At 41.9% G+C, this 25902-nt stretch overlaps 1 protein-coding gene across 1 annotated transcript; it reads left to right on the top strand.

Annotated features, from left to right (window-relative positions):
• The first annotated feature begins 236 nt into the window (after positions 1-236).
• LOC139530108 (anoctamin-10-like) lies at positions 237-25257 on the top strand. Its single transcript, XM_071326209.1, has 13 exons — positions 237-482; positions 12104-12309; positions 12683-12856; positions 18662-18802; positions 19413-19532; positions 21074-21706; positions 21969-22024; positions 22401-22475; positions 22708-22872; positions 23051-23242; positions 23479-23616; positions 23952-24068; positions 24176-25257. The coding sequence occupies exons 2-13, from the start codon at positions 12111-12113 to the stop codon at positions 24182-24184; spliced, it is 2019 nt and encodes a 672-aa protein (XP_071182310.1). The 5' UTR covers positions 237-482; positions 12104-12110; the 3' UTR covers positions 24185-25257.
• Positions 25258-25902: the final 645 nt, after the last annotated feature.

Raw genomic sequence — 25902 nt, 5'->3', positions numbered from 1 at the left:
AAACTTCTAAGTTGCATGTATTTGAAAATATCTGGTCAATCCAAAATTGTTTGTAATTGTGTTTCCAAATAATCTGCAGTCTTTTTAATCTGCAGGTTTTTAAAAAGTCATCCCAATGTTGTGTGTCTGACTACTGCGAGATTCCTGTGGGAATACAGTCCTCTACTCTGTCGGACAGTAGGACCCAGAGCTGCAGACAGACAGAGGCAGAGCTGGGAGGTGCCAGTCAGGGAGCTCCACACCCTGAAGGGAGGTAGAAGTTTCACTGCATTCCTGTCCTGAAACTCCGACTCACCCATCTGCAAGGACATATCCGTAGTGTGTGTGTGTTTGTGGCAGTGTTCAGGACCCCTGAACAGGCCCCACCTTGATTTCAGGACCACATTGTGTGTATATTAGTTTGTGTTAAAACATAACATCGGAGGGGGTGTGGGCCAGACATCCGCATACGCCTATTGACCTAAACCTCAACACATTGTCAGGTACTGTACAGCCCCTCATTCACTCTTATTCTTTCCCTACCCACTCCCTTCTCTTTCATTTTCCTTGGCCTTGATGTTACATGTTGCATCTCTGTATACAGAGGAAGAGCTAAGAGGAAGTTGCTGGTCTGTTCAAATATTGCTAGTCTGATTAACCAGGCTATAATACAAAATTGGTATATTCAGCCTGAAACTAATGTCTGCAAATGTGTAAATGTTTCTTACAAGCCAGAATGTTGAAAACAAGTTTAAATGTAAACTTACTCTACCGGTTGTCTGTGCAATTTGTCCTTCAGCTGCTTGAAACTTGAGACAAAATATCCACAGGAAAGTATTGTTTACCCAACTTTTTAGAGCAGGTAGGTACTGAGGTAAAGTTTGTTTTATATTGTACACTGAGGATACAAAACATTAAGAACACCTGCTCTTTCCATGACAGACTGACCAGGTGAATCCAAGTGAAAGCTAAGGATTTTTAAGCCTTCAGACAAGTGCCTTTGAACGGTGTATGGTAGTAGGTGCCAGGTGCACCGGTTTGTGTCAAGAATTGCAACACTGCTGGGTTTTTCACGCTCAACAGTTTCCTGTGTGTATCAAGAAGGATCCACCACCCAAAGGACATCCAGCCAACTTGACACAACTGTGGGAAGCATTGGAGTCAACACGGGAGAGTGTCACGATCGTGTGGAGGAGAGACGGACCAAGACGCAGCATGTGGAAAATAAGCCATCTTCTTTTATTATAGAAGAAGGCAAAACGAAACAAAACACTTACAAACTAGCCAAAACACTAACACGACCGTGGGAAGCTAATAAACGTAGTGCAACACGACACAGGCTACAAACGTTCAGACATAGACAATTCCCCACAACAAACTAAAGCCTATGGCTACCCTAAATATGGCTCCCAATCAGAGACAACAGAAACCAGCTGTCTCTAATTGGGAACCCCTTCAGGCAACCATAGACTTTCCTAGACAACTATACCCAACATAGACACAGCTAGACAACTATACTAAACATAAAATACAACTACTCTAAATAAACCCCCTAAACCTTACAATCACCCTGGACACTACAAAACCCACATAAATACCCATGTCACACCCTGACCTAACTAAAATAATAAATAAAACAAAGAATACTAAGGCCAGGGCGTGACAGAGAGTCCATGTCTTGTACGAATTGAGGCTGTTCTGAAAGCAAAAGAAGGGGGGGTGCAACTCAATATTAGGAAAGTGTTCCTGATGTCTGGTATACTCACTATATGTAAAAACAAATAACACCACAATTCAAGTGTTATACACCTACAAAGAAGTTCAACATTATTTTGATAAGACAGGTCTTTATAAACATTTTAAAAATATGTCAATTTTATTTCAAAAGAACAGAATCACTTTAAGTTGTATTATGTTAGTAGTCTGTGCTTAGTAGCCTATGGTTATGCTGCCGCAAGTGCTCAAATGTAGAACCCATTGAGTAGCGGCTGTAATATTCTACAAAAGTGATATTTTGAAATAGAGGCCATGCCTTAATTTGAAGTTGTTTGGCAAATGTATGTGTTTTAGAAACCGTTGAACCCGCACTTTCCGATAGGTTATGAAATAAAAACGCCTTACCTGCACCAAGGATGATTTCTAAAAGTTTATTTTTGGTAAACTCGCTCCCTTCTTTGTCAATTACCCACACTGCAGTCTCCTCTTTCACTAGGCAATTAACCTAGCGTAACAGAAATGGCTGAAACTAGATCCTCTACATACTGGTCTTGACAACAACGAGGTTATTTTGTGCACTGTTTAACCAATCCAGTAAATGTAGAGGAGGAGTTAAGATGGAGTGTCGCCTTAACATCCAAAAGCGCAAAATCGCTTTCCAGTTGTTGGGGACTCGGCAGAGGCAACAAGACAATTGATAATAGTGTCACCCATCAAACTAGTGTCAATTTAAGCTCGTCTTTAGGCTACATCTGTTATTATATGTCTTTGTAGGAAATTAGTTGATATAGTTTAGATGTTGTTTCTATGGGCCATTGTCAGATGGCAGCCAACTGGTGGAGGAAAGGCAGGCGGAAGCAAATTACCTCCTCATAAAAGTGGCTGCAGCTGCTGAATACCCGGGCGGTGAGGAGGGGGAGGGTCATTGTGGTGGTGGTTGGAGTTGTCAACAAAGACAGAAATATGATGCCAAGTTTTCAAACTACCAGTAGTTTCTTGGAGAAGATATATAAAGCGATCTGTGCATTTGAACAACAGCATAAATACACCTATTTCACTAACATGTAAAAAAAATAACAACATGACCACTCCTGCACATGCTGCCACTGTTTTGAACAGATTAGATTATACTGTAATGAAACAGGCAGGGAGCAGGTCTCGAACCCTCGACCTTCTAGCCCGAAGTCTGGCGCGCTATCGACAGTGCCGCAAAAGCATGCTCGTGCGGCAGAGTCGATTTCCTCCATTATAAACCCAGGGTCGTTACAATACCATTCAGAACGAGCAGGCAGCTCATGAATGAATAAGTGCACTAGGGAGAACGCAACAAGCATGCTTATGCAATAAGTGAAAATACATGATCTAACATAATGTCACAAAGCATGATGCGCTAGCCAGTTAACTTTCGTTCTGAAATAACTTCATAAACTCAGCAAAAAAAAGAAATGTCCTCTCACTGACAATTGTATTTATTTTCAGCAAACCTAACATGTGTAAATATTTGTATGACCATAACAAGATTCAACAACTGAGACATAAACTGAACAAGTTCCACAGACATGTGACTAACAGAAATGGAATAATGTGTCCCTAAACAAAGGGGGGTTCAAAATCAAAAGTAACATTCAGTATTTGGTGTGGCCACCAGCTGCATTAACTACTGCAGTGCATCTCCTCCTCATGGACTGCACCAGATTTGCCAGTTCTCGCTGTGAGATGTTACCCCACTCTTCCACCAAGGCACCTGCAAGTTCCCGGACATTTCTGGGGGTAATGGCCCTAGCCCTCAACCTCCGATCCAACAAGTCCCAGATGTGCTCAATGGGATTGAGATCCGGGCTCTTCGTTGGCCATGGCAGAACACTGACATTCCTGTCTTGCAGGAAATCACGCACAGAACGAGCAGTATGGCTGGTGGCTTTGTCATGCTGCAGGGTCATGTCAGGATGAGCCTGCAGGAAGGGTACCACATGAGGGAGGAGGATGTCTTCCCTGTAACGCACAGCGTTGAGATTGCCTGCAATGACAACAAGCTCATTCCAATGATGCTGTGACACACCGCCCCAGACCATGACGGACCCTCCACCTCCAAAATCGATCCCGCTCCAGAGTACAGGCCTCGGTGTAACGCTCATTCCTTCAACGATAAATGTGAATCTGACCATCACCCCTGGTGAGACAAAACCGTGACTCGTCAGTGAAGAGCACTTTTTGCCAGTCCTGTCTGGTCCAGCAACGGTGGGTTTGTGCCCAAAGGTGACGCGTTGTTGCTGGTGATGTCTGGTGAGGACCTGCCTTACAACAGGCCTACAAGCCCTCAGTCCAGCCTCTCTCAGCCTCTCTCAGCCTATTGTGGACAGCCTGAGCACTGATGGAGGGATTGTGCATTCCTGATGTAACTCGGGCAGTTGTTGCCATCCTGTACCTGTCCCACAGGTGTCATGTTCGGATGTACCGATCCTGTGCAGGTGTTGTTACACGTGGTCTCCCACTGCGAGGACAATCAGCTGTCCGTCCTGTCTCCCTGTAGCACTGTCTTAGGCGTCTCACAGTACGGACATAGCAATTTATTTCCCTGGCCACATCTGCAGTCCTCATGCCTCCTTGCAGCATCCCTAAGGCACGTTCACGCAGATGAGCAGGGACCCTGGGCATCTTTCTTTTGGTGTTTTTCAGAGTCAGTAGAAAGGCCTCTTTAGTATCCTAAGTTTTCAGAACTGTGACCTTAATTGCCTACCGTCTGTAAGCTGTTCGTGTCTTAACGACTGTTCCACAGGTGCATGTTCATGAATTGTTTATGGTTCATTGAACAAGCATGGGAAACAGTGTTTAAACCAATGAAGATCTGTGAAGTTATTTGTATTTTTACGAAATATCTTTGAAAGACAGGGTCCTGAAAAAGGAATGTTTCTTTTTTGCTGAGTTTATTTCCGAGTTAGACCGAAATTGAAATGGGAGCAAACTACTGTGAAAATAGCTGTGACATTTTTTGTTTGTGTGTGGGGGGGAGGGGCAGTAGTCACTCATTTTTTTTTACAATCACAAGTGGGGCAACTAATGGGCGGGCCACCACTGCCTAAAACAAACTGTTTGTGATATTGAAATTCAAACAATGACTGTGTGAATAGACTTACAGTGCCTATAGAAAGTCTGGGCTTTGCATATGTATTCAACCCCTTTGTTTAGGTAAGCCTAAATTATTTCTGAAATAAAATGTGGCTTAACAAATCACATAGTTCGTTATTTGGACTCTGTGTGAAATAATAGAGGTTGACATGATTTTTTGAAGGACTAACCCTTCCTCTGTCCCCCATGCATACAACATCTTTAAGGTCCCTCAGTCGAGTGTTGAATTTCAAGCACAGATTCAACTACTAAGACCAGGGAGCTTTTCGAAAGCCAGTGCAGTGATTGGTATATAGGTAAAAATAATAAATTCAGACATTGAATGCATCTTTAAGCATGGTCAAGTTAAACATTATACTGTGGCTGATGTATTTAAGCACTCACACATATCAAAGATGCAGTCGTCCTTCTGAACTGACCTGCAGGACAGGAAGGAAACTGCTGAGGGATGTCACCAAGCCATTGGTGATTTAAAACAGTTACAGAGTTCAATGGCTGTGATGGGAGAAAACCAAGGCTTGATCAACAACATTGTGGTTACTCCACAATAATGACCTAAATGACAGAGAGAAAAGAAATATACAGAATAAAAATATTCCAAAACATGCATGTGTACCAACACTTTGACAGAGTATTTTATGTAAATCATTGACAGAAATTTACAATGAAATCCATTTGAATCCCACTTTGAAACAATAAAATGTGAAGAAATCCAAAGGGGGTGTAGACATTCTATAGGCACTGTATATTTATAACCAACTTTGATTTTGTGAAGTGAAACTACAGATGCTAAATTATGGTTACAAATAATTTTCCAAATCTATTTACTACAATATATTTTTTACTTTTGTTTAGCAATTTTAAATGTCTATGCTACAGAAGAATTTTAGGGCCAAGTGAAGAGAAAAAAATAAACAGCGATAGGTGGTGATACTTGGATTATAATTTTTTGCATAATAGTACTTCAAAAAGTGGCAATATTTCGAGAATAAAGTAGATATTAAATTGTGAATAAAGCAACGACATTTCGAGAATAAAGTGACAATACTTCGAGAATAAACTCGACATTTTGAGAATAAAGTCTCAGTTATGTTTCAAGATTAATGTAGAGATTTGGATAAGTGTCTCCCTGACTCCGTGTTGCTGTGTGTTAGATGACCTGATGAAACTACTGTGTACTTTAGAGTTGGCTTTAGTAAGAATGAAATCCTTGCTCTTTTAGCATATAATAACCATATTATTATAAGTATTAGGACCTGGAAAAGGTTGTGCCACAGATTATTTTCAGGAGGAACCGTGGTTACATACATAGGTAGAGACGGCAGGTTGTGTGTGTATGCAGGTGTGTGTGGGTGGTAAAAAACTGGGGCAAAACAAACGGCTATCAATCTAGTGAACTAATACACTCGTTCAAACATGTGTCACTGCGCATTCACGCGCATCAATCTTATTTTTTTTGCGCGCATCAATCTAATAACTGTCCATTTCAGATTATAGGCATACACTCTGAAGGCAATGGTGCGTTGTGAGCACGTTACAGTGGGCAAGTGGATGTAAGGGATAGGGCTATCCAACGGCTTCGGGGGGAATGAACAACGAAGCACGGGTTATACGCAAGTGTCTGTGGGAGGAGGTGTAACTCAAGGACGACTCTTGCATGCACCAACCAGCTAATCTGAGGCACTGTTTGAATATATTCATGGATGCATTCTCCCTTTCTCGAAATAATCATTGATCTAAATATCAGCCTATTAGATCAATTATGATAACTTTATAGGCTATAAATAAATAAATAAATAATCACTTATCTGACATAACTTGGTTGGTAGCCTAGCATAATATCTCCTTTCACTATTCCATTTTAATTAAATTCAAGGGGCTATATTGGCATGGAAACATGTGTTAACATTGCCAAAGCAAGTGAAGTAGATAATATACAAAAGTGAAATAAAACATCCATCTATCAATCTTCAAGGATGGGAGGAATGAAGGATGCATAGGTTATCCCAAAACAGGGGCATCGTCTCCGTTATAGGCTATTTATTTAAGTTATTAAGCTAACTTAGGCTACCAGTAGTTCACCTTAGACAGAGGCTAGTGGCTAGACCTGTTAGGTTATAATAATGTAACGTTAAATTAGCTGTCTCAGACGGGGCTTTGCCTCCCTGGCAAGGTCCATGACACGGTTTTGGGGGCAGCCCTTGATCCCGAAAGGACGTGCAATCCTTCTCCACACAATCCGTGACCTACATTGACAAGATAATAAGCATAGGCCTATGAGGCTACATCATTGGAAGTGTAGCCTACATAAAACACCATGTTATGCACACATTTGTATGTTAACCTTTCATTTCGACATACTTTTGGTAATGTAGTGTATGCGGACACCTGCTAATCAAACATCTCATTCCAAAAATCATGGGCATTAATATGGAGTTGGTTCCCCCTTTGTTGTTTTAACAGCCTCCACTCTTCTGGGAAGGCTTTCCACTAGATGTTGGAACATTGCTGCAGGACTTGCTTCATTCAGCCACAGAGCATTATTGAGGTCGGGCACTGATGTTGGGCGATTAAGCCTGGTTCGCAGTGGGCGTTCCAATTCATCCCAAAGGTGTTCGATGGGGTTGAGGTCAGGACTCTGTGCAGGCCTGTCAAGTTCTTGCACACCAATCTCGGCCCCTATGCAAGGGAAGCTAGCGAGCATTTGGCCTCCCTTGATAAGATAAGCATAAAATAATAGCCAATCAGCGTTGAGCTAAACTGAGTGAGCTCAACTTTAAATGGTCCTATTTTACCGAAAAATAAATAAAGAAAAAAGGGAGGCCAGTTTGGATTTGGCTTCACAATCACATTAAAAAACATATTTGACAGAAAACATTTTTGAATTGCTGCATCTTGTGTCGTTGTCCTCCGGTGGCTAAAATTGTCCCTTTCCTAAATTAGCCATGGATGGAGATAGGGATTTGGATTTGTGATTTTACTTAATTCGTCGTACCGGCCAATGATTATAATGGCGATTCTGAGCCAACCATAAATTCATACATTGTGCCCCTGGCCTGAGAGAATGGAAGTTCAATGTGTAGCTAGATGTACAGTCGTGGCCAAAGGTTTTGAGAATGACACAAATAAATTTCCACTTCAGTGTCTTTAGATATTTTTGTCAGATGTTACTATGGAATACTGAAGTATAATTACAAGCATTTCATAAGTGTCAAAGGCTTTTATTGACAATTACATGAAGTTGATGCAAAGAGTCAATATTTGCAGTGTTGACACTTCTTTTTCAAGACCTCTGCAATCTGCCCTGGCATGCTGTCAATTAACTTCTGGGCCACATCCTGACTGATGGCAGCCCATTCTTACATAATCAATGCTTGGAGTTTATCAGAATTTGTGGGTTTTTGTTTGTCCACCCGCCTCTTGAGGATTGACCACAAGTTCTCAATGGGATTAAGGTCTGGGGAGTTTCCTGGCCATGTACCTAAAATATTGATGTTTTGTTCCCCGAGCCACTTAGTTATCACCTTTGCCTTATGGCAAGGTGCTCCATCATGCTGGAAAAGGCGTTGTTCGTCACCAAACTGTTCCTGGATGGTTGGGAAAAGTTGCTCTCGGAGGATGTGTTGGTACCATTCTTTATTCATGGCTGTGTTCTTAGGCAAAATTGTGAGTGAGCCCACTTCCTTGGCTGAAAAGCAACCCCACACATGAATGGTCATAGGAAGCTTTACTGTTGGCATGACACAGGACTGATGGTAGCGCTCACCTTGTCTTCTCCGGACAAGCTTTTTTCCAAATGCCCCAAACAATCGGAAAGGGGATTCAGAGAAAATGACTTTACCCCAGTCCTCAGCAGTCCAATCCCTGTACCTTTTGCAGAATATCAGTCTGTCCCTGATGTTTTTCCTGGAGAGAAGTGGCTTCTTTGCTGCCCTTCTTGACACCAGGTCATCCTCCAAAAGTCTTTGCCTCACTGTGCGTGCAGATGCTCTCACACCTGCCTGCTGCCATTCCTGAGCAAGCTCTGTACTGGTGGTGCCACGATCCCGCGGCTGAATCAACTTTAGGAGACGGTCCTGGCGCTTGCTGGACTTTCTTGGGCGCCCTGAAGCCTTCTTCACAACAATTGAACCGCTCTCCTTGAAGTTCTTGATGATCCGATAAATGATTGATTTAGGTGCAATCTTACTGGCAGCAATATCCTTGCCTGTGAAGCCCTTTTTTTGTGCAAAGCAATGATGACGGCACGTGTTTCCTTGCAGGTAACCATGGTTGACAGAGGAAGAACAATGATTCCAAGCACCACCCTCCTTTTGAAGCTTCCAGTCTGTTATTCGAACTCAATCAACATGACAGAGTGATCTCCAGCCTTGTCCTCGTCAACACTCACACCTGTGTTAACAAGAGAATCACTGACATGATGTCAGCTGGTCCTTTTGTGGCAGGGCTGAAATGCAGTGGAAATGTTTTTTTTGTGATTCAGTTCATTTTCATGGCAAAGGGGGACTTTGCAATTAATTGCAATTCATCTGATTGCTCTTCATAACATTCTGGAGTATATGCAAATTGCCATCATACAAACTGAGGCAGCAGACTTTGTGAAAAGTAATATTTGTGTCATTCTCAAAACTTTTGGCCACGACTGTAGTAGGCTAACGTTAACAAGCTGGCTCATTGTTGCCAATGAAAGGAAGTTAGGCTAGCGAGCAAGCTTTTTAGCCAGGTAGCCTAGGACAACAAACACTAAAAGCATGTACTGTATGACAGCCATAGACTGCAATAAAATGCAAATTAATTACTTAATTAATTACTTGTTTTTATTACAGACCTCTACATGCTTTGTAAGTAGGAAAACCTGCTTACAGACCTCTACATGCTTTGTAAGTAGGAAAACCTGCAAAATCGGCAGTGTATCAAATACTTGTTCTCCCCACTGTATGTAGTGGAAAGCTATGATTTTCAGAGTAGGGTGCCGGTTAAAAAGGTGTCATCTCTTGTGTCTCGTTGGACTTAGAGGCTGTGTGTTTTAGGGATAACATGCCAGGAGTGGTAGACAACACTTAAATCAAATGATAGATGGAAAGAAGCAAAGTCTATCGGTTTTACTGTCGTTTGATGCAGTGGTTCTCCCGATTTGGGTATGTGAGATATGCAGTGAGACCATATGCACAGAAGCCGCAGCAGTGTTACAGTTGTAAAACGTTTGGACATCTGGCAAGTGTTTGTCGAAGGAATAAATATGTAACTTAGTAGTTAAAGAGTCAGATGAAGCATGTTGCTGTAATTGTGATCACGTTCCCGGAGTGCCCTGTAAGGAGGAAGGAGGTCGCAGTAGCTAGGATCAAAGCTTTCCAGCAGGTCTCCTATGTGAGGCAGTGAAAATAGCTAAAGGAGTGAGTAGAGATAGTAGTGGATGTCCCACAGTCTGCCATGCAGGAGAAGGATCCCGACACACTAACAGCGAAGGTGGACTTTGTTGTGTTTATAGCGAAAGTGATAAATTGCACTAGTCAAACTAATAAAAAATCTAAGAAGCTAGACATCATTGTGAAGGCGGCAAATGGATTTCTGGATCTCCAGGACTTTACAGGCGAAATGTTACAGGAAGTACTGAACAAAGAGGTGGTGGTGGTGGTGGTGGTGCCCCCCCCCCACCCCCCCCCACCCCACCCCACCCCACACACACAGTAGTAGCGTGAATTTGGTTAGTGTTTTTGTTAATCGACAACATATTTTGTTTTGGGGGGATTTTTAAAATCCTGTACAGTAGGTGGCGGCAATACACCTTATGAGTGTAGTCTGCCAATAGACCTTGAAGAAGAATGGGCTAAAGAGATACGCACCATATATTTGTCTGGGTGAAACCGATACCAGGTGAATTAGGTTCTGGGCATATAATGCAATGTTTGGGGTCAGCTTCTAATAGATACAGTCACCTCCGTGACATCACCTTTCATCACCAAAGCCGTGTTAGCATTTACTGCTCATGTTGCTGAATAATCCAAACCTTTCATAAGTGCCAACGATATAAATGAGTAATTCACACATCATATTAAGTTCATAAGCATTGACTGTAATACCTTTGCTGTGCAACAACAGCTTTCTTCCTGGTCTGTCAGCATGCTCCTTTCTAGTGATCTTACTCCCTTCACCTGAATTACAATGACAAAAACATGAATAAAAATGTGCCTATTCAGTCCAACTTAGTTAATGAAACACTAATGTGTCCATGTACAAGCCTATTCTATATCAGCTAAAGTATACCAAAACAACAGCCTCTTCACTACTTTTTCCAGTTACCATCAATAAACATTCAGGGGAACTAGATAACTCGTTTGGCAAAAAGTGTTCAATAGTCAGTAGCAAGTCTTTAAAAATATATAACTAGCAAATATAGTTTTTCCTATCTAAAATCATTAGCTAGCTACATTGATAAACTAGGCTGATGGTGGGAGTTAGCTCTACCCCAGCAGTTTCAACCTAGCTAGCTAGCTAGCTAGCTCATCCAACAGGCTTAGTTAAGATACAGTGAAACAGAGACCAGACCAGACATCCTGATCATAATCCTATTGTGTTTAAGCTAGCTAGCTACCTAATAGCCTTTTTAGAATCTTTATAGATAATATATATTTGTTTTCCCCCTCACATATACAGCTGCCTAATTTAGCATGCCAGTTGATAGTACATTACCTAGGATGAATGTAATGTGTGACATTAGTAGCGATATCAAATATTTTTTGCTAATTGTTCTGTGGCCAGGAGACAATGGATAATTAAGTATGATTAAATCTGAAGGAATAATTGATCACATCAGAAGACTAAACTGGAATTACTGAGTCTACCATTACAGATATCCACTGGCAAACCTATATCTAAATATTCATTGGTAGGAAGAAGTTTGGTCCAAATTGGATGTTGGGTATTATATTTATTGAATATTATATAAATACTATAAATTAAAATGGCCAATTGAGGTGCAATCTATTAGTTTAATTTCTCAGATCAAATTATATTTAATCCAAATCATGTTGCAGGAATGCTTCTCTTATCTGTTTCTAACTACAGAAACCATCAGAGATGGTGGGTGTCAAAATCCTCTTTCTTGTGCCTTTTTGAGGTGGAACAACCCTTGTAAATGTGTGGATTAGACTAAATGGAGCATATAACAGATACACGCAAATCAAATCAAATCAAGTTTATTTTATATAGCCCTTCGTACATCAGCTAATATCTCGAAGTGCTGTACAAAACTCCTTGTCCTCCTCACACTGCTTCTCCACAGGGACGTGATGACGTCGCTGGGTGATAATGGCTCTGTCCAGACACAGACCAAGGTCCTGTCCCAGGACTCATGGACGCAGGTCAGCTGTCCCTGCTGTGTGTCTAAGCAGGTGGAGCCCCTGGTCCTCATCCAGCTGTCAGACAATGTCCAGCCTGTCACCAAGAGGTGGCTCATCTCCCTGATTGAAGCTTCAAAGAGACACGGAGGTGAGAGGTCATGTCGGGTTATCAGCAGAGGTCTGACTGTTCTTCAGTCTGTGTCGCTTGTTTTGGTCCTGCTGAGTGCTATTAACACATCTGATTCAATTGATTCCCCTGCGCTTGATGATTAGCTTATTGAATCAAGAGTTTAAAAGTAGTGTACCCTCATCCAGTGAATGCTTTATGCATGTGGGTTAAGCCTGACAAAGACTTTTGACTCAAAGTGTTGCACAATACAACTGTGGGGCTATCTCAGTTTATTAGCTAAATTAGCTGTGTCATTAAGTACTGGGCTGAAACAAAAGCATATACATCCTCTAAGATTACTGCAGTAGAGGCAGAAGTATTGAAGTTGACCCTCTCCTCCTCCCTGGACTAGGAGCAGCATTGCTGGCCCACCCTGGAGAGGATGAGTGTGGGGATGTGATCATGGTGTCTGCTCCTCGCTGCACATTCCTCAAAGCCACAGAGGACCTGGGTCTGTGTAAGAAATACCACAATGAAGACATGGTTGCTTTCTCCTACCACGACAGAGACAACTTCAGCAACGTTGGTAAGAACGTTGGTAATGGTGGGGGAAAGTAGAGGGAGATTAACAGTATCAGCAGTTAATAACAAGTCATTGAACTTGTTGTGTAGATCTTCAGTACCCAATACACATTCTGTAGGAATAGAGACACACATTCACTGTTGTAAGAGTGTGGTAATATAGCCCAAATTACATATTAAATATAAATATATAAAAATATATATATATATACACATACATACATACATTAGTACCAGTCAAAAGTTTGGACACACCTACTCATTCAAGGTTTTTCTTTATTTTTACTATTTTCTCCATTGTAGAATATTAGTGAAGACATCACAACTATGAAATAACACGTGTAGTAACCAAAAAAGTGTTAAAGAAATACAATTATAACTGTAGCAAATATATATTTCACATTCTTCAAACTAGCCACCCTTTGCCTTGATGACAGCTTTGCACACTCTTGGCATTCTCACAACCAGCTTCACCTGGAATGCTTTTCCAACAGTCTTGAAGGAGTTGCCACGTATGCTGAGCAATTGTTGGCTGCTTTTCCTTCACTCTGCAGTCCAACTCATCCCAAACCATCTAAATTGGGTTGAGATCGGGTGATTGTGGAGACCAGGTCACCTGATGCAGCTCTCCATCACTCTCCTTCTTGGTCAAATAGTCCTTATACAGTCTGGAGGTGTGTTGGGACATTTTCCCTTTAAAAAACAAATGATAGTCCCACTAAGCGCAAACCAGATGGTGTATTGCTGCAGAATGCTGTGGTAGCCATGCTGGATATGTGTGCCTTGAATTCTAAATAAATCACAGTGTCACCAGCAAAGCACCCCCACACCATCACACCTCCTCCATGCTTCATGGTGGGAACCACACATGTAGAGATCATCCGTTCACCTATTCTGCGTCTCACAAAGACATGGCGGTTGGAACTAAAAATTTCAAATTTGGACTCATCAGAACAAAGGACAGATTTCCACCGGTCTAATGTCCATTGCTCGTGTTTCTTGGCCAAAGCAAGTCTCTTCTTCTTATAGGTGACTTTAGTACATAGTGGTTTCTTTGCAGCAATTCGACCATGAAGGCCTGATTCACACAGTCTCCTCTGAACTGTTGATGTTGAGATGTGTGTGTTACTTGAAGGAGGCTGGTAACTCTAATGAACAGCAGAGGTAACTCTGGGTCTTCCTTTCCTGTGGCGGTCCTCATGAGAGCCGGTTTCATCATAGCGCTTGATGGTTTTTCCGACTGCACTTGAAGAAACTTACAAAGTTCTTGAACTTTTCCGTATTGACTGACCTTCATGTCGTAAAGTAATAATGGACTGTTGTTTCTCTTTGCGTATTTGAGCTGTTCTTGCCATAATATGGACTTGGTCTTTTACCAAATAGGTTGATCTTCTGTATACCACCCCTACCTTGTCACAACACAGCTGATTGGCTCAAACACATTGAGGAAAGAAATTCCACAAATTAACTTTTAACAAGGCACACCTGTTAATTGAAATGCATTCAAATCAAAGTTTATATGTCACGTGCGCCGAATACAACAGGTGTAGTAGACCTTACAGTGAAATGCTTACTTACAGGCCCTAACCAACAGTGCAATTTTTAAGTAAAAAATAGGTATTAGGTGAACAATAGACAAGTAAAGAAATAAAAACCACAGTAAAAAGACTGAAAAGAACAGTAGCGAGGCTATATACAGGCACCGGTTAGTCGGGCTAATTGAGGCAATATGTACATGTAGGTATAGTTAAAGTGACTATGCATATATGATAAACAGAGTAGCAGCAGCGTAAAAGAGGGGTTGGCGGGACACAATGCAGATAGTCCGGGTAGCCAATGTGCGGGGGCACCGGTTAGTCGGGCTAATTGAGGTAATATGTACATGAAAGTATAGTTAGTGACTATGCATAGATGATAAACAGAGTAGCAGCAGCGTAAAAATGGGGTTGGGGGGGGGGGGAGACACAATGCAAATAGTCCGGGTAGCCATTTGATTCCCTGTTCAGGAGTCTTATGGCTTGGGGGTAAAAGCTGTTGAGAAGCCTTTTGGTCCTAGACTTGGCGCTCCGGTACCGCTTGCCTTGCGGTAGCAGAGAGAAAAATCTATGACTAGGGTGGCTGGAGTCTTTGACAATTTTTAGGGCCTTCCTCTGACCCTGCCTAGTGTAGAGGTCCTGGATGGCAGGCAGCTTAGCCCCTGTGATATACTGGGCCGTACACACTACCCTCTGTAGTGCCTTTGTGGTCGGAGGCCGAGCAATTGCCGTACCAGGCAGTGATGCAACCAGTCAGGATGCTCTCGCTGGTGCAGCTGTAGAACCTTCCAGGTGACAACCTCATGAAGCTGGTTGAGAGAATGCCAAGGGTGTTTAAAGCTGTCATGAAGGCAAAGGGTGGCTACTTTGAAGAATCTCAAATCTAAAATATATTTTGATTTGTTTAACACTTTTTGTGGTTACTACATGATTCCATATGTGTTATTTCATAGTTTTGATGTGTTCACTATTGTTCTACAACATGTCCATATATATATATATACTTCAACACTATATATATATACTTCAACACTATATATATATATATATATATAGTGTTGAAGTCAGAAGTTTACATACACTTAGGTTGGAGTCATTAAAACTCGTTTTCAACCACTTCACACATTTCTTGTTAACAAACTATAGTTTTGCCAAGTCGGTTAGGACATCTACTTTGTGCATGACAATGTAATTTTTCCAACAATTGTTTACAGACAGATTATTTCACTTATAATTCACTGTATCACAATTCCAGTGGGTCAGAAGTTTACATACACTAAGTTGACTGTGTCTTTAAACAGCTTGGAAAAGTCCATAAAATTTTGTCATGGCTTTAGAAGCTTCTGATAGGCTAATAGGCTAATTGACATAATTTGAATCAATTGGAGGTGTACCTGTGGATGTATTTCAAGGCCTACCTTCAAACTCAGTGCCTCTTTGCTTGACATCATGGGAAAATCAAAAGAAATCAACCAAGACCTCCACAAGTTTGGTTCATCCTTGGGAGCAATTTCCAAACGCCTGAAGGTACCACGTTCATCTGTACAAACAATAGTACACAAGTATAAACACCATTGGACCACACAGCCGTCATACCGCTCAGGAAGGAGACACGTTCTGTCTCCTAGAGATGAACGTACTTTGGTGCGAAAAGAGCAAATCAATCCCAGAACAGCAGCAAAGGACCTTGTGAAGATGCTGGAGGAAAACAGGTACAAAAGTATCTATATCCACAGTAAAATGAGTCCTTTATCGACATAACCTGAAAGGCCACTCAGCAAGGAAGAGGCCACTGCTCCAAAACTGCCATAAAAAAAGACAGACTACGGTTTGCAACTGCACATGGGGACAAAGATCATACTTTTTGGAGAAATGTCCTCTGGTCTGATGAAACAAAAATAACTGTTTTTGCCATAATGTCCATTGTTATGTTTGGAGGAAAAAGGGGGAGGCTTGCAAGCCGAAGAACACCATCCTAACTGTGAAGCACGCAGCATCATGTTGTGGGAGTGCTTTGCTGCAGGAGGGACTGGTGCACTTCACAAAATAGATGGCATCATGAGGAGGGGAAATTATGTAGATATGTCTACATAATGCTTGAGATGTTGCTTCAATATAAGTCAGGAAGTTAAAGCTTGGTCGCAAATGTGTCTTCCAAATGGACAATGACCCCAAGCATACTTCCAAAGTTGTGGCAAAATGGCTTAAGGACAACAAAGCCCTGACCTCAATCCTATAGAAAATTTGTAGGCAGAACTGAAAAAACTTGTGCGAGCAAGGAGGCCTGACTCAGTTACACCAGCTGTGTCAGGAGGAATGGACCAAAATTCACCCAACTTATTGTGGGAAGCTTATGGAAGGCTGCCTGAAACATTTGACCCAAGTTAAACAATTTAAAGGCAATGCTACCAAATACTAACTGAGTGTATGTAAACTTCTGACCCACTGGGAATGTGATGAAAGAAATAAAAGCTGAAATAAATAACTACTATTATTCTGACATTTCACATTCTTAAAATAGAGTGGTGATCCTAACTGACCTAAGACAGGGAATGTTTACTGGGATTAAATGTCAGGTATTGTGAAAAACTGAGTTTAAATGTATTTGGCTAAGGTGTATGTAAACTTCCGACTTCAACTGTATATACACACACATATATACATATAAACACACACACACACCAGTTCAAAATTTTGTGGTCACTTAGTAATGTCCTGATTTATTGTCCCTTAAAATAACATCAAATTGATCAGAAATACAGTGTAGACATTGTTAATGTTGTAAATATACTATTGTAGCTGAGACAGCTGATTTTTGTAGCCCATTATCAGCAACCATCACTCCTGTGTTCCAATGGCACGTTGTGTTAGCTAATCCAAGTTTATAATTTTAAAAGGCTAATTGATCATTAGAAAACCCTTTTGCAATTATGTTAGCACAGCTGAAAATGGTTGTTCTGATTAAAGAAGCAATAAAACTGGCCTTCTTTAGACTAGTTGAGTATCTGGAGCATCAGCATTTGTGGGTTCGATTACAAGCTCAAAATGGCCAGAAACAAAGACCTTTCTTCTGAAACTCGTCAGTCTCTTCTTGTTCTGAGAAAAAACGGCTATTCCATGCGAGGAATTGCCAAGAAACTGAAGATCTCGTACAACGCTGTGTACTACTCCCTTCACAGAACAGCGCAAACTGACTCTAACCAGAATAGAAAGAGGAGTGGGAGGCCCCGGTGCACAACTGAGCGAGAGGACAAGTACAGTAGAGTGTCTAGTTTGAGAAACAGACGCCTCACAAGACCTCAACTGGCAGCTTCATTGAAGAGTACCCGCAAAACACCAGTCTCAACGTCAACAGTGAAGAGGCGACTCCGGGATGCTGGCCTTCTAGGCAGAGTGCCTCTGTCCAGTGTGTGTTCTTTTGCCATCTTAATCTTTTCTTTTTATTGGCCAGTCTGAGATATGGCTTTTTCTTTGCAGTGGGTGCGAGACACTGTGGCTTGTAGGCCTCTCCAGGTTTCGCACCCATGCATGAAAAAAGCCACGTACAAGGTTTTCCTGGAAGAAAACTTGCTTCCTTCTGCTCTGACAATGTTCCCCAACTCTGAGGATTGGTTTTTCCAGCAGGACAATGCTCCATGCCACACAGCCAGGTCAATCAAGGTGTGGATGGAGGACCACCAGATCAAGACCCTGTCATGGCCAGCCCAATCTCCAGACCTGAACCCCATTGAAAACCTCTGGAATGTGATCAATAGGATGATGGATGGTCACAAGCCATCAAACAAAGTCGAGCTGCTTGAATTTTTGTGCCAGGAGTAGCATAAAGTCACCCAACATCAATATGAAAGACTGGCGGAGAGCATGCCAAGACGCATGAAAGCTGTGATTGAAAATCAGGGTTTTTCCACCAAATATTGATTTCTGAACTTAAGTTAAAACATTAGTATTGTGTAAAAATGAATATGAACTTATTTTCTTTGCATTATTCGAGGTCTGACAACACTGCATCTTTTTTGTTATTTTGACGTTGTCATTTTATGCAAATACTAGCTCTAAATGACAGTATTTTTATCTGGAATTTGGGAGAAATGTTGTCAGTAGTTTATAGAATAAAACAAAAATGTTAATTGTACCCAAACACATACCTATAAATAGTAAAATAATAATTTTGCAGTGGTCTCAATTTTTTCCAGAACTGTGTGTGTGTGTATATATTATTATATATATATACACACACGACAATCTTGATTGACGCCTGTTCTCTGTGTTACCAGATGACATGCAGGAGTTCCTGACGCTAGCGGAGCGTCAGTACATAGTCAAGAATGAGCTGGACTCTCTACAGGCCCAGAAGAAGCAAAGAATCCCTGGAGTCCCAGAGGCTCCAGGGGTCCTGGAGGCCTGGGAGAACATCTGTGAGTCTTTACATGTGCGTGTGTGTGTTTAGGTATGTGAATAGAGTGATATACTATAAAATGGGGATGTTGGGTGATTCCTCATGAAACTAGATCAAAAAACAACTGATTTTGGGTATTTTTACTAAATATTATCCATATAAAGGTCCTTCAATAGGAAGGATTGTTGACATGTACTTGACATTTGTATCTTCATGCATAATTGAGAAATTATTAATTGAAGTTGGAATATTTGTGACATTTGGCCTTACCCAGGCCTCCATTAAGACTCCACAATGTGCTGCAAAGTAGGTGCTACAAAGCAAAAGTTGGTATCATATGAAGCTTTATCACTTGCTCTGTAATATGAGTAGTATTGTTTGTGCGCATGTGTGCTATTCGGTTTACCTCAGCATGTTCTGTCCTCTGTGTCATGATCTTGCTTAGCTAAGCTGTTCTGCAGCAGAGCAGAGCACCACCTCTGGCTGATTATTTCAGTGCTCTCTCCGGTCCTCTGTCACTGCTCTGTGATCTGCACTGTCCCTTACGTATGCTGCCAAGCTTCTGGCTATGTTACCTCCTGTATGTGTAATAATGTTAGTAGCCCATCCGTCCTGTCTCTGTGCTGTAGGTCAGAAGCTGGTGAGGGCAGGAGTAATAAAGGACATCTTCCCTCTACATAACCAGCAGAGACTGAATGACCTCGGCAGAAGTTGGTACTATAAGAAGCAGATATGGGGACAGCCTCTCGGTAAACAACAACATACAGTAAAGCAAACACAAAATAGTTATACTGTATTCACCCACACACTAGAGCTGGGATGATAAACCAAAAATTACAGACACAGACACTGCCTTCCTACTATGTCGGTGATTTTGCTACACAACGTTCCTGTAGATGGTGCTAATACCATTATTTGGTCAACAGCAATAGTCTATGCATTATGTTTATTCTTGCTTTGAAAGTATCTGCCTGTCCCTGTTTTGCTGTTGGCTGCTGACTCTCATTCCCATCCCCCCACTGTGAGGTCATCAATCGACAAGATAATTGGAAAAAACATGCTTATTTTATTTCATAATATACATCATTTAAAACAGCCAAGTTCTATTCATAACGGTATTCAGTTGGTAAGAGACAGACATTCCGTAAATACTAGGAATAGATTGTCCACCATCTATGCGTTATCCAGACAGAAAAGAGAAATAGGCAAAAGACAATGTAGATTTAGAGCAATAAAGAAATGGAATTAATTAACTGAGCAAACCAGAAACCTTTCAATATATAAATTTAAACATTATTTTAAAACCATTTAAATACATAGAAATGTTGTGGGACTATAGTAGATGAAGAATCAATATTTTTTAGATTGAGTATTTATTGGGTCATTGTTAGTATATTATGTATGTTTGTAATAGTGTGTTATATGTGAAAATGTGTTCGTATTATAAATTGTATTTTAATGTTTAAGGACTCTTGGAAGATTAGTCCAAATGGGGACTTAAAGAGATCCAAATCAAATCAAATCCCCACTGTGAGGAGGTAGAGATGCATTCTGAGAAGCACAAGCATATGACCTTTGCTCAAAATGGTATTGTGAGAAAAATACAGTTTTCAAAGCAACTCGTGTTGTTCTAGTTACAGAAAGGAGAGTCACAGCTTTCTGTGAGTAGATCATGTATTTCTCACCTCTTAATATTGAGTTCATGGCACCACTTTACAAGTGGAACTGTAGCTTAGGCATAGCGGTGAAAGGTTTTTGTAGGACATTAGACTACATTTACTGAGCCTACATGGCTCATATTTAGAGTTAGCAATCTAGCTAAGTGTTTTGAGTTCCCACTTCCTCAGGTGCTGAAGAATGCAGCCATGAGGCCAATATGCAAAGCTGTTGTCAAATTCTCTGAAGAATTTTGACAGGTTGCACATCAAAATCTCAAATCATGCATTTCCTGGATGTGTTAGATGAAATAGCTTACTGTTTTAATCATAGGCTACCATCTCAGTTGTTTTACTTGGCACTGACAAATTGTCTAGTGCCATACCACTAATGTAAAGTAACTGTCCATTGACATTTTTTTATTATTGTTGTATATTGTTGTTATTGGGCAAAATAGTTACATTCGCGATATGACTTTTTACCCATATTGCCTAGCCCCTCCCGGATGTTTTTTTATTGTAATTTATTGCTGATTTATTATTATCGCAAAAAATGTGTGAATTTATCTCCCAGCTCTAACACACACACACATTTGCTCCTTTGTCCTGCTAATGATTGCTCTCTTCCTGTGCAGATGCAATACAATCATATTTTGGAAGCACCGTGGCGTTTTACTTCAGCTTTCTAGACTTCTACACCTGGGCCCTGGTTCCTCCTGCCTTCCTGGGCCTGGTCCTGACCTTTCTGCTGCCTGGAGGTGGTGGGGTGGTGAAGGAGCAGGCCGTGGAGGGGGTGATGGAGGAGGACGACGATGGCCCCTCGGTCAGTGGTCACATGGTACAGGCTGTATTCAGCATGCTGTGGTCCACGCTGTTCATCGAATTGTGGAAGCGCCGGAGCTCCTCCCTCTCCCACCGCTGGGGCACACTGAACCTGGCTGAGCGCTTTGCCGGGCCCCGCCCTGGCTTCCACGGTACCCTGGGGCTCAACCCTGAAACAGGTCGTCTGGAGCCCCTGTTCCCGGAGTGGCAGAGGCAGCTGCGTGTAGGACTGGTGTCGTTGCCCCTAGTGGGGCTGTTCCTGGGACTGGTGGTGCTGGGGATGACAGGCTTCTACCACGGAGAGGCCCTGGTACAGGGCTTCCATCAGGACAGCGGCTCCCTGTTCTCTGGAGCTCTGCTCTACCTGCCCTCCATGGCCCACATTGTCTACACCAACATGCTGGGGAATGTGTACCACTCTGTGGCCATGCAACTCACCGAGTGGGGTGAGAGAGGGCACTGGGCAATGGGGAGGGAGATGGGTTAGATAGGGAAGAGATGATAGAAGGGGTTATAAAAGAGGGAGAGAGAATATGTGTGAGGTTGATGAATAATTGCAGTAGGGGTTAGAATGTTTGGGAACACAGAGCTAAGTTCACCAAAGAGCAGATTCATAGAATAATAGAGAATGCAATTGGATGCAAAGTGTCACAGTTTGTGTGTGATAACTATAAGTCCACTGAAAATCTGTCTGATTTCCCCACATAGAAAACCACCGAGAGGAGTCCTCTTTCCAGAACCATCATACCACCAAAGTCCTCCTGGTCAGTCAGTCTTCCTTCCCCATCTATCAGTCTATCTTCCTCCTCCTCCCAGGAGAAAGGTAGCATAGCTGTTAAAAGCGCCAGTAAATGAAAGGTAGCTGGATTGAATCCAGGAGACGACTAAGTGCTACATCTGTTGTTGTGCCCTTGAGCAAGGCATTTAGCCTGTAAATTGCTCTGGATAGGAGCTTCTGGTAAATGACAAATGTAAGAAATGGTGCAGAGCTAAATGTATTGTGATACAGATAAGAGTACTGTGCAGATAGTATCAGCTGTTTTTTTATAAGCAGATGTGGGAGGCAAATCAGATACAGGATCTGTAGTCATGCCTCCAGAGATATTAATTGAAGCCAACATCTCCCTTTCTCATTTTCAGTTTACTTTCTTCAACAACTTTGCTGTGCTCTTCCACATTGCCTTTTACAAACAGGACCTACCACTGCTACGCAAGGTAAGAGATTTCAGCTGGGCAGCACTGTTTGTCTATGGCCGGAGGAAAAGTTATACAATGTGGAAATACCTCATTTTAAAGGGTAGATGGATCTCAAATAGATTGTTTTCTTGAGCTCTACAACAGAACAGATCACGTTCTCTCTGTGCACTGTGTGTAGTAATTGATCCCAGAGAGAGTGTGTATACAGTATGTAACTATTTATGTTTGTTTACTATCGATTTTTGCACAGAGACTTGCTTCTATGCTAATTGGGAACCAGCTGATGAACCAGTGTACAGAGGTGGTGGTGCCATTTATAGTCGACCGATTCCTCAGTGCTCCCCATAAGAAAGAGCAGGAGGACGACCTAGAGGTGGACAAACTCAGAGCCCAGAGAAGCCTTCCTCCTTTTCCAGTAAGTCCATGTAAAATGTTTTTTTTCTTCTTCTATTTCTCTTCATTGTGCTCGTCTGCCTTGGTTTCCTTGCATCTGTGCCTTAAGGGGTAGAATCAGGGTTGGGTGTATTTGCATATGTACTGTATGTTTGGTGTATATTTGTTTTGGTGTTATTGCGTCTGTTGCTACGTTTCAGGGCCTGTTTGCGGAGTACATTGAATTGCTGCTGCAGTTTGGGTATTTGAGTCTGTTCTCCTGTGTGTACCCGCTCACCGCCGTCCTCCTGCTCCTCAACAACATCACAGAGATCCGAGGGGATGCCTACAAGATCTGCAAACTGTTCCGCAAGCCATTCTCTGCCCCAGTGTCCAATATGGGGGTGTGGCAGGTCAGGAGGGTTTTGGGCGATGTGAGAATTTGAACAAACAGAGAGGGCATTTTTAATGCAGACAGAAATGTGTTATGAAGCTAAATCTAGTAAATAAATAAATGTGAGCAACGTGTAGTGGTTAATGTTATTTCCTAATCAGTGCCCATCTATGTCCCTGTGTACATTTTCATGTATTTGCTCCTGTCCTTGTATGTACCTGTAACCATATTATTGTATGCCTGTGTATGTTTCAGACAGCGTTTGAGGTTCTGAGCTTTGTCTCAGTCATGTCTAACTGCTGGCTGCTGCTGCTGTCCCCGCGCGTCCAGGAGTTCTGTCTGGAGGGAGGGATCAGCGGAAAGAACATCATACTCGTCGCCATCCTGGTGGAGGTACAGTATGAGGGAGGGGAGTTAGGTTTGGGGAGCCTTCCTGGTGGAGGTACAGTATCTTGTTCAAAACAGTACAGTATATGGTTCATAACAATTGTCTTATTTACAGAATGTTACAGTGTCATCATCTGCCCAACCAACATAGGTGAGGGTAGCAGGTAGCCTAGTGGTTAAGAACATTGGGCCAGTAACCGACAGGTTGCTGGTCTGAATCCCCGAGCGGACTAGGTGAAAAATCTGCCGATGTGCCCTTGAGCAAGGCACGTAACCCTAATTGCTCCTTTAAGTTGCTCTGGATAAGAGCGTCTGCTAAATTACTAAAATGTGTTTGTCAGCATGTCCTGATCCTGGTCAAGATGATTCTAGCCTTTATGATCCCAGATGAGCCTGACTGGGTCAGAATCAAGAGGGGACAAATCGAGTTTAACTCTATGCAAGCTCTAGGGCAGCAGGTAAGAATGATCTAATCAAGAATAATCACTAATAATATAGAAAATCCCTGCCAGTTACTGGAACAACCTGGCATCTGACAATCAAACATCTCCTTTTGATCCTACAGAAGCTATGAAGCCCCTGTGGGAGAGTGAGTGTCCTGTTGCCCTTCAAGTGGTGGTCTGGACTAGGGGGCTCATTAGAATTAGCTGCCATAACGAGGACGGACAGGAGGATATAAAGACACATCTGTTTGGCCTGTGAACCTAAACCCTGGAGCCAGCCAGTCTGAGAAGCTCTCTCAGTATCTCCCTCTGAAGGACTCCCTCTCCAGGCATAAATACAGTTCAGAAAGGAAACACTAGGTATTCGTTTAACCATTTATTAGAGAATATGAACAGTACAATAGGTCTTGGCAATAGGCTCTGCTCCTTCAGGGTAGCTCACTGTCAGAGCAAAGCGTCAACATATAATAACTACAGGTGTGCTATATTAATCCACCTGCAGGAAGGAAAACAGAACCAAACAGGTGGAGGTTGGGGTGGTGGAGGTTTTGGTGGTGGTGTGTAGCAAGAAAAACAAATGCATACTAGCAGGTGCATTAAGCGGCGGCAGGGGATGTGTGAGCAGAACCTGGTCAGCTTAAATAGACCGCCATATTAAGGTAGGAAGTGTTGTTAGCATCTGGTTGTTGCAGTCTCAGCTGATGCAGAAACTCAGGTTTTAATTCTGAACCTGCTTTGCTTTATAAGTCATGTTAGATACTAGAGGCAGGGGCCAGGGACTGAAGCGAAACCCAATGAAGAGCTAGGTGTGTTGTTCATTGTTTTAATGTAGCTTTGCAGCTTCAGCTTAGGTGTCAGATTTCTTGAAATACTGGGTAGCTTTGGACTTTGTGTGTGGCACATACTATGCAAGTTTTTAATTTGCTATAAATATTTATTTATTTTCTCCAGTGGTTTACGTACTTTCACATAATGAGTGTTACATTGTACGCTTCACGCACATTACAAACCTAAAATCAAATTATCAAATTATTTGAAGATTTTGCAAATGTTAAAACATAAGGATTAATGATTAACTTGATTTTGGAATACATACTATATTCATATGTATCTTTTAAAATGGAAGATGTAGAAGAGATGCTGTGTTGGATGAGAGGAGATAGTTATGTTCAGCCAAATAAAATAAACATCCCAAATCAGCACACTTCACTGTAGGCTATTTCTCTTTCTTGCTCTAGTCGGAAAAAAACGAAGTTTAATTTGTGCATTTTTATCATTTGACCTGTTAAAAAGAGAAAAACGCAAGGTTAAGTAAACCTGGTTCTATGATAATATGAGTGAGGTCACTCATTTCTGGGGTAACACCTACTTGGTCAAAAAACTCCAATTCCACCATGCTTGCTGATTAACCTATGGGCTCGCTTGTGCAATAATCACTTCCCTTTCTAGTGGAAGCCATAGGAACTGCAAACTGGGTCCTATCTATTTGTATTTCCCATAGGCTAGCACTGAAATGGCCTGTGACCTCAAAATAACAACATTCTGGATGGATTTTCCTCTGGTTTTCGCCTGCCATATCAGTTATGTTATACTCACAGACATGTGACATTTTAACAGTTTTGGAAACTTCAGAGAGTTTTCTATCCAATGCTACCAAGTATATGCATATCCTAGCTTCTGGGCCTGAGTAACAGGTAGTTTACTTTGGGCACGTCAGTCATCCGAAATTCCCGAACAAAAACCAGTCTCCAAAACAGGTTAAACCATTCCCATGTTGCAGCCATACTTCTGGTGGAAGAGCTCCGAAATCATCACGATTATATTAACCTCCACTCATTCAAAGGATAAA

The sequence above is a fragment of the Salvelinus alpinus genome, chromosome 9 (assembly GCF_045679555.1).
Source record: "Salvelinus alpinus chromosome 9, SLU_Salpinus.1, whole genome shotgun sequence".
In the NCBI taxonomy this organism is placed as follows: domain Eukaryota; kingdom Metazoa; phylum Chordata; class Actinopteri; order Salmoniformes; family Salmonidae; genus Salvelinus; species Salvelinus alpinus.
The sequence above is the reverse complement of the archived record's forward strand: the minus strand, read 5'-3'. Positions and strand labels throughout refer to the sequence as shown.